The sequence below is a fragment of the Trachurus trachurus genome (genome assembly GCF_905171665.1).
Source record: "Trachurus trachurus genome assembly, chromosome: 23".
In the NCBI taxonomy this organism is placed as follows: Eukaryota; Metazoa; Chordata; class Actinopteri; order Carangiformes; family Carangidae; genus Trachurus; species Trachurus trachurus.
The window spans coordinates 165650-174991 of NC_139912.1; the positions used below are offsets into that span (position 1 = coordinate 165650).

Consider the following 9342-nt stretch of genomic DNA (forward strand, 5'->3'; position numbering starts at 1 on the left):
ATGATTGCTGTTTCTCCAGCTGAGCTGCAGCTGCAGGACTCCGGTGGCCCCCCCGGCGGCCCCCCCGGTGGCCCCCCCGACCCCCCCGGTGGCCCCCCCGGCCCCCCCGGCTACAACTACGTGGCCCTGGTCCTCGGCGTGCCGCTCATCCTGGTCATCGTCATGGGCAACGTGCTGGTGTGTGTGAGCGTCCTCACCGAGCGCTCGCTGAAAACCGCCACCAACTACTTCATCATCAGCCTGGCGGTGGCCGACCTGCTGCTGGCCGTGCTGGTGCTGCCGCTCTACGTCTACACAGAGGTCAGAGGACAGACACACAACACAACACAACACGGGCCGTGCTGGTGCTGCCGCTCTACGTCTACACAGAGGTCAGACACACAACACAACACAACAACACAACACAACACCACACAACGACACGACACGACACGACACGACACAACACAACATCTATTCATAAAGCACTGTTTTAAAGGTGTACAGAAAAGAAAACTGAATTTAAATCCACTCTGGATCATAAAATGAATGTAATAACTCATCTATCAGACGATGTAGGACAAACTTTGTGCTAAATTCTATTTTTGAGTAAATCTGGGATGAAAGTGTGTATTTTTTTTTCTCATTGGATGATGCAGGCCCCAAGCTTTGAATATCCCGCCCGCTCGATAATGACCAATCAAATTTGTTTTCCTTACTCGGGTAAACTCGTGTTGCAGCTCGTGACAACTCGGCGCGACAAACAGGACAAACGGCCATTTCTGTAGCTACACCTTTAAATAAACACTAAGGTTTAGTGCTGTGCAGTAAAATAAAACACATCAAAAATATAAAATACTAAAGATAAAAAAAACAATAAAACATAATAAATAAATAGACTGTCCACCAAAACATCCATGCATATTAAATCAACAACGTACTTGGTGTGAAAAGCCAAAGAAAAGAGGAGGTTTTCAGAAGAGACATGTCTCAGTCACTGGTGTCAAACAGTGGAACGAACCAGATGAGGAGGTTAAAACATCAAGAAACTTGTTGTGGGCTTTTAAAAAAGAAATATGAAACTCTATTCTAGACAATTATAAACTGATTTAAACCCAGAGAAAGAGGTTTAAGGTTATTCTGGTCTGGCTGCTCTGCTGTTGTATCACACATGTTAAGAAAGAAACATTGTGATGAAATTAATGTATTCTGAATGGTGATGTGGACGGGAGCTGATGAGCTTTATGCTTCTCCCGTTTCCCTTTCGGTCGTGTTGCTGGTTGTTGCTGGTGTTGTGTAACTCCGTTTCCCTTTCGGTCGTGTTGCTTGTTGTGTTGTGTAACTGAGTTCATTGTGTGTGTGTGTCCCTCCAGTTTCTGGGGATCTGGACGTTGAGCTTCTACGTGTGTGACGCTCTGATGACCATGGACGTGATGCTGTGCACGGCCTCCATCCTCAACCTGTGTGCCATCAGCGTGGACAGGTGAGTCCACCTGCAGTCTTGATAGATAGATAGATAGATAGATAGATAGATAGATAGATAGATAGATAGATAGATAGATAGATAGATAGATAGATAGATTTATTGTCTGCCTCAAAGGGTAGCAGAAATACTTCTCTTCACATACTTCTCTTAGTGCACTTCTTTGCAGTACACTATGAGCAAGTGCACTTACTTGTGCAGTGCGTACATTTCAAGTTGATAACAAGAACATTTACTTTTACATGCAATAATCATATTTTTGTGAAAAAAACATGCTTTCCACAGCATCATGAGGTCCTCTCCTTCATGGCCATGGGGACATGGAAGGGGCTTGAAAACATAATGGTCACATGACCAAAAATGTGTTCCGTTTTCTAGATACAGGGGGTGTCTCACATTACCCCACTCTCCCCCTCACCCCCCTAGGTACGTAGCGGTGGTGGTTCCTCTGCAGTACAACAGGAACCAGTTCAGTCTTCGCCAGCTGCTGCTCTAATCGCTCTGTGTCGTGTCGTGTCGTGTCGTGTCGTGTCGTGTCGTGTCGTGTCGTGGTTGTGTTGTGTCGTGTCGTGTCGTGTCGTGTCGTGTCGTGTCGTGTCGTGTCGTGTCGTGTCGTGTCGTGTCGTGTCGTGGTTGTGTCGTGTCGTGTCGTGTCGTGTCGTGTCGTGTCGTGTCGTGTCGTGGTTGTGTCGTGTCGTGTCGTGTCGTGTCGTGTCGTGTCGTGTCGTGTCGTGGTTGTGTTGTGTTGTGTCGTGTCGTGTCGTGTCGTGTCGTGTCGTGTTGTGGTCGTGTCGTGTCGTGTCGTGTCGTGTCGTGTCGTGGTTGTGTCGTGTCGTGTCGTGTCGTGTCGTGTCGTGTCGTGTCGTGTCGTGGTTGTGTCGTGTCGTGTCGTGTCGTGTCGTGTCGTGTCGTGTCGTGTCGTGTCGTGGTTGTGTTGTGTCGTGTCGTGTCGTGTCGTGGTTGTGTTGTGTCGTGTCGTGTCGTGTCGTGGTTGTGTTGTGTCGTGTCGTGTCGTGTCGTGTCGTGGTTGTGTTGTGTCGTGTCGTGTCGTGTCGTGGTTGTGTTGTGTTGTGTTGTGTCGTGTCGTGGTTGTGTTGTGTCGTGTCGTGTCGTGTCGTGTCGTGTCGTGTCGTGGTTGTGTCGTGTCGTGTCGTGGTTGTGTCGTGTCGTGTCGTGTCGTGTCGTGTCGTGTCGTGTCGTGTCGTGGTTGTGTCGTGTCGTGTCGTGTCGTGTCGTGTCGTGTCGTGTCGTGGTTGTGTTGTGTTGTGTCGTGTCGTGTCGTGTCGTGTCGTGGTTGTGTTGTGTCGTGTCGTGTCGTGTCGTGGTTGTGTTGTGTTGTGTTGTGTCGTGTCGTGGTTGTGTTGTGTCGTGTCGTGTCGTGTCGTGTCGTGTCGTGTCGTGGTTGTGTCGTGTCGTGTCGTGGTTGTGTCGTGTCGTGTCGTGGTTGTGTCGTGTCGTGTCGTGTCGTGTCGTGTCGTGTCGTGTCGTGTCGTGGTTGTGTCGTGTCGTGTCGTGTCGTGTCGTGTCGTGTCGTGTCGTGTCGTGGTTGTGTTGTGTCGTGTCGTGTCGTGTCGTGTCGTGTCGTGTCGTGTCGTGTCGTGTCGTGGTTGTGTTGTGTTGTGTTGTGTTGTGTTGTGGGTCTGTGTTGTGTTGTTGGTACGTAGCGGTGGTGGTTCCTCTGCAGTACAACAGGAACCAGTTCAGTCTTCGCCAGCTGCTGCTCTAACCGCTCTGTGTTGTGTTGTGTTGTGTCGTGTCGTGTCGTGTCGTGTCGTGTCGTGTCGTGTCGTGTCGTGTCGTGTCGTGTTGTGTTGTGTTGTATTGTGGGTCTGTGTTGTGTTGTAGGTACGTAGCGGTGGTGGTCCCTCTGCAGTACAACAGGAACCAGTTCAGCCTTCGCCAGCTGCTGCTCATCGCTGCTACGTGGGTCCTGTCCCTGGGCGTGGCCAGTCCGGTGGTCTTCGGTCTGAACCGGGTCCCGGGTCGTGACCCCAGCGTGTGTCGACTGGAGGACGAGCGCTTCGTCGTCTACTCGTCCGTCTGCTCCTTCTTCCTGCCCTGTCCCGTCATGCTCTGCTTGTATTATTGGATGTTCAGAGGACTGCGGCGCTGGGGCGGTCGCAGCCGGTCTCAGGTGCGTCGAGCTACTCGACCCGTCCACTCACGGCTTTAATTAACACAACTACAACCTGATCCCTCATGAGTCCACTACAGGACGAATCTCCTTGTTGTTTACAACTACTTCCGGGTAGAAAACCAGCATGAGAACAATAGTGACGGACGAGAGTTTCACTATATTTATCTAATTTTTCACGTCACTATATCACCGTTTAGACTAATCTGATGTTTGTAAAGTTTATAAAACCAATGATTGGACAAACATTACTATTTCTGTGTGCACATTTTTGTAATCAGTCATGGTTATCATAGATTAGCCGGGCTAACGGTTAGCTACCTGTTTAACTTTAATAACTCAGTGACTCAATAAACGCTCCATGAACAAATATTTTCTCCAGCGGATATCTGAGTTCCAACATGACTGAGCTAACTGGAGTAGTTTCATGTCGTGTCCCACAACGGGAGGGTTTTAACAGCTGACGTCCTGCTGTTAGCTTAGCTACGGCTGTTAGCTTAGCTACCGTTAGCTTAGCTACTGTTAGCTTAGCTACCGTTAGCTTAGCTACCGTTAGCTGTCCCTGTCAGCTGAGCCACTGATGCTTTCTAGACACTGTGATTCCCCCAAACTGAATAAATACAACACATAGCAACACAAGTGATAGGGCGTGAAAAATATGATATATAGCTAAACTCTCGTTTGTTACTATTGATCTCATTCAAATTACAACTGGTTTTCTACCAGGAAGTAGAATGTCAACAACAAGGAGATTCGGTCTATACCAGGGGGCAAAATCCCAGTTTTTTGGAGAACAGACAGGGAGCGTTGTAAAAGGTTTGACAGCAGAAATGATCTCTAGGAAGTTGAAGGATTAAAACCTGGGTGGACAACCCGGTCAACTAGCTGCTGGAAAGCTACAGGGGACAAAACCCCTTTCTGGGGTCGTTTTGCTGGTGAAATGATGTAAATGCAAATATTTAGCTACTACAATGGCATAAATAGTCATATAACTATAACATTTGGCAGAGAGTATCTTGACACATAGGGGGAGGCAGGAAAAAAAGATTCTGGGGTTTGTTGCAACTCGATTTTAAGATATCACCCTCAACATCCCAAAAAAGACAAAAAAAACTACTACTGTTCGCCTGACAAATTCTCATGAAAATTATGATTTTTCAGCACTTTATGGAGAATATCTATGCCCTACGGCGAGCTAAAGTAGAGAGGGACGCCGTGGCGACCGGCCCCACGACGACGATGCCCCCGGTAACCCCGGTAACCCCGGTTAAGGAGGAGAAGTGTCAGGATGGGGAAGTGGTGGTGACCCAGATGGACAGCGTGTCGGACGGCGAGGCGACGGAGCGGAGGGATGGAGATGCAGACGGACTGAGCAGAGAGAACAGTGTCGTGACCAAGAACAGCAGCAGCAGCAACAAGAAGAGAGGAAGAAGAAGGAACAGCAAGAGCAGCAGAGTCAGCGGGAGAGAGCGCAAGGCCATGAAGGTGCTGCCCGTCGTCGTCGGTGAGTAGCACAACCACAACCACAACCACAACCAGAACCAGTACTGCCCAATGGGCTTTATGCACAGCTCCACTACTTCCTGAATTTAAGGCAGGTCCTTCATTTCCTGTCTTACATTATTGGACCAACTGATGAATCCAGGTGTGTCTGACCATTGTGACGACTCAGACACACCTGGATTCATCAGTTGGTCCAATAATGTAAGACAGGAAATGAAGGAGCTGCCTTCAATTCAGGAAGTGGTGGAGCTGTGCATAAAGCCCATTCCAATTGACCCTTCGCCAACTCCTCCCACAAACGGCTATTGTCCAATCCTACGTTAGCAACCGTAACTATAGGCCTGGCAAGCTTTCTGCAGTGAGTCATTACGTTTGCTTTTGTGGACACATTTTGAGACTAGGACGAAAAACATTTGTTTGTAGAGAAGGATGTTGTTGTTGCTGCTGCTACTACGGCGGCGGCGGCAGCAGCAATATAGAGATGTTCAGATACGAGCGGACTTTTTTTTTTGACTTGAGCAAGTGTAAATATGGTGATAACCATATGTTCACCTCCGAAATGACAGCTGTACTTTTAGGGCTTTTACCTGGGCTTCTAGGGCTTTTATCTGGGCTTCTAGGGCTTTTATCTGGGCTTTTAGGGCTTTTACCTGGGCTGTTAGGGCTTTTACCTGGGCTTTTAGGGCTTTTACATGGGCTTTTAGGGCTTTTACCTGGGCTGTTAGGGCTTTTACATGGGCTTTTAGGGCTTTTACCTGGGCTTTTAGGGCTTTTACATGGGCTTTTAGGGCTTTTACCTGGGCTGTTAGGGCTTTTAGGGCTTTTACCTGGGCTGTTAGGGCTGTTAGGGCTTTTACCTGGGCTTTAGGTCTTTTACCTGGGCTTTAGGGCTTTTACCTGGGCTTTTAGGGCTTTTAGGGCTTTTACCTGGGCTTTTAGGCGAGGCAGGCACGTGCACACATAGGGCCCAAAGGGTGCTTGAGCCCCTGCCCTTTTTGCCTCGTATTAAAAAGTGCCCTTTTTGTAATGTTTTTTTTTTTTTTCAATAAATGCATTCCTGTTGTGCATGAGGATGTAAACAACCGCGCTGTGAAAATGCCACGGTTATCTACCGTACGCATTTCCTTGTAATACACACGGTATTGTGTATGTACGTTGGTGTGTGTGTGTTGTCCGCTGCTGCTCCGCTCTGTCCCTCACAGAGGGGCGGGGGGGGGGGGGCTGCCCCGCGGTGCGCGCTCCCTCACATGCACGTCCAGAGAGAGAGAGAGAGAAGTAGGGGCTGCTGCCTCATCGATAACTCTGTGTGCGCCGCACATAGATGAGACGTGACAGTGGAGCGACTTGTGTCGAATTTTGTGAGTTATAAATCCACCAACATCACTTCCTTGTCGGTTCTGACAAGTCGCCGTCCACTTATTCAACGAGCTTAATATGAGTCATATTTAAGAAAAGCGCCCATTTGTGTTTGTTTAGCTCACTGCTTGTTAAGAGTTAAAGGGATAGTTCAACATTTTGGCAAATTGGCCCATTGCCATAATTGCTATAGTCATAGCAGTAGGTTCGTTACCTTTAATTGTAGGTGTAAGCTATTTTTAGTACAGCGGAGCGCAGCAGCAGGCTGCTCAGAGCTACGCTATGGAGGCTAAGGGAATTTCTTGGTTTCTCTCATCAAACTCATCAAATACAAAATCCCAAAACTCCACAGCGCTTTTGTAGACAAGTTGTGAGCTGCACAACCACCACGCTATGAGATAATGACGGAACGATACGAAACGGAGCCATTTTCGAGGTAAATTCATACAAAACCGCTGATGCGCGTTGCGTTCAGGGACAGTTTTTCAGCAAGCAGTCTCCGTATTTACCCTGTATTTACCTCGAAAACGGCTCCGTTTCGTATCGTTCCGTCATTATCTCATAGCGTGGTGGTTGTGCAGCTCACAACTTGTCTACAAAAGCTCTGTGGAGTTTTGGGATGTTGAATTTGATGAGTTTAATGAGGGAAACCAAGAAATTCCATTAGCCTCCATAGCGTAGCTCTGAGAAGCCAGCTGCTGCGCTCCGCCGTACTGAAAATAGCTTACACCTACAATTAAAGGTAATGAACCTACTGCTATGACTATAGCGATTATGGCAATGGGCCAATTTGCCAAAATGTTGAACTATCCCTTTAAGCCCCACCCCCTCCTCTGTCTAACATCACCTGAATGTAGTGACCAACAACAGCAACAGGAGGAATCACTCACTCAGCTTGATTTCACTGACTATTTGAATTTGTTTCCAGATATTGAGTTACTGCTAATTGTGACTTTGCTGTTGTAAATATTGCTGCTGTTCTGAAATATGCACAGTAGCAGTCACAGTAGTCATTTCTTGGTTTTGTGTGTCCTGTAGGCTTAGCCCACTTCTATTTTTGCACTTGCACTCACATGATTTTTTTTTCTGCAATGTTAATGTGCACCCAATACCATATTGGCCTTAGCCTACCAGTTCAGAAGTCATGACTCTGTTTCGGGAAGTTGGGAAATTGGTCCAGCGTGTTGACTGCAGTCCTGAAGGCGTGCAGGCTTTCTCTACCGACTATATAGTAACTGTAATTTATTTTAATTTATTTATTTTGATATTAAGGCCTGAAAAAAATGTACGTACTGCCCTTTTCTGATGTTGAGCCCCTGCCCCTCTATAGTTATGTGCACGTCCCTGAGGCGAGGGATCCTCCAGGCAGGGACTGCTTTCACTGACTGATACAGCGGTGGGAGAAAAAAACAGCAGCGAAAGCTGTATGTGGTTCACAATCGCCCCAAAACTTGCAGTTTGACAACGTTTCATGACCAGTGAGATGAGCTAAGTCTTGGTGGGTTGATAGACGGTAAAATGACCGGTCCTTACTGCTGCTCTGTACATTGTCCAGTCGTGTCGTTGAACAGATGTTTTATCCTCCTGCGCGAGTCACGTCACTGAAAACTATGAATGATCTTTGTGACTTCTTCTCTCTATTATCTCAGAACAGTTTATCCAGACATTTGCTGATATTTCCTTTGAAATCGATACCAAATACTGCCAGGAGCATGGCTGGGAGTGAAAGCTTGCCCGGCGTAGCAACAGTAACCAAGGAGGCGGGGCTTATGCGAAGGGTCAATTCTTAGGCCCAATCCCATTTCCCCCCTTGGCCCTACCCCTCCGTTTTGCGTGTTCCCGTGTAGGGGTAGGGGTGTCCCAATTCCCGTTAGGACCTGGACCTTCAAACGGAGGGCTATGACAAGTTTCCCAGAATGCATCTCGCGGCAACCAGCAAAATGAAAAGCTGTTAAATTATTTCTTGGGATTGGGCAGGAATTGACCCTCTGTCTCTGTGTGTCTGTGTGTCAGGAGTGTTTCTGGCCTGTTGGACGCCGTTCTTCGTCATCCACGTCACCAAGGTGTGGTGTCAGTCGTGTGACATCAGCCCCACCCTCATCTCCGTGGTAACGTGGCTGGGCTACCTCAACAGTGCTGTGAATCCCATAATTTACACCGCTTTCAACGCCGAGTTCAGGAACGTCTTCCACCGGCTGCTGTGCTGTCAGACCTGAACCAGGACCGGGACCTGGACCTGGACCTGGACCTGGACCTGAACCAGGACCTGGACCTGGACCTGGACCTTTTGATTGATTGATTGATTGATTGATTGATTGATTGATTGATTGATTGATTGATTGATTGATTGATTGATTGATTGATGGACATCTTTATTGACAACAGACAACATAAGTCGACACAACCTCTGCCAAAGGGATAAAAACACAAAAAAGCCATCAGCTTATTTCCATTGTGGACCTGGACCTGGACCTGGACCTGGACCTGGACCTGGACCTGGACCTGGACCTGGACCTGGAGACTCTGTTGTTTTTCAAATAGTTTTTCTTCTTTTCTTCTTCTTAGGAAAAATGATTTGCTTTTTTTGAACATTCTCAAAAACTCTCTAAACGTAGCTCAAACGTGGGGCTGTAAAGATGTAAAGATGTAGCTGTTGTAGGGTTTCTGATATGGGAAGGTCAAAACGCCCCCCGGACCCGTCTATGAATACTTCAAGTCGACCTGCACTTGTAAATGAAACAGAACAAACTGTTCTTATGTTGGTGTAAAGAGTTCATAGTGAGAGTGAGAGAACGCTGCTGCTGCTGCTGCTGCTGCTTAATGAGCTGGTTGTTAAAGAGGCTGAAGGACGATGGCGCCGTGGGCGGAGCCTCATGGTCCCTTCAGA

General features: G+C 47.9%; 1 protein-coding gene across 1 annotated transcript; it reads left to right on the plus strand.

Annotated features, from left to right (window-relative positions):
- On the plus strand, nt 1-8671 carry LOC311006474 (D(4) dopamine receptor-like; the record flags this gene model as incomplete). Its single annotated transcript, XM_083999321.1, has 5 exons — nt 1-300; nt 1353-1462; nt 3308-3617; nt 4770-5100; nt 8469-8671. 5 exons carry the CDS (start codon nt 1-3, stop codon nt 8669-8671), a joined length of 1254 nt encoding a protein of 417 aa, XP_083855447.1.
- Nucleotides 8672-9342: the final 671 nt, after the last annotated feature.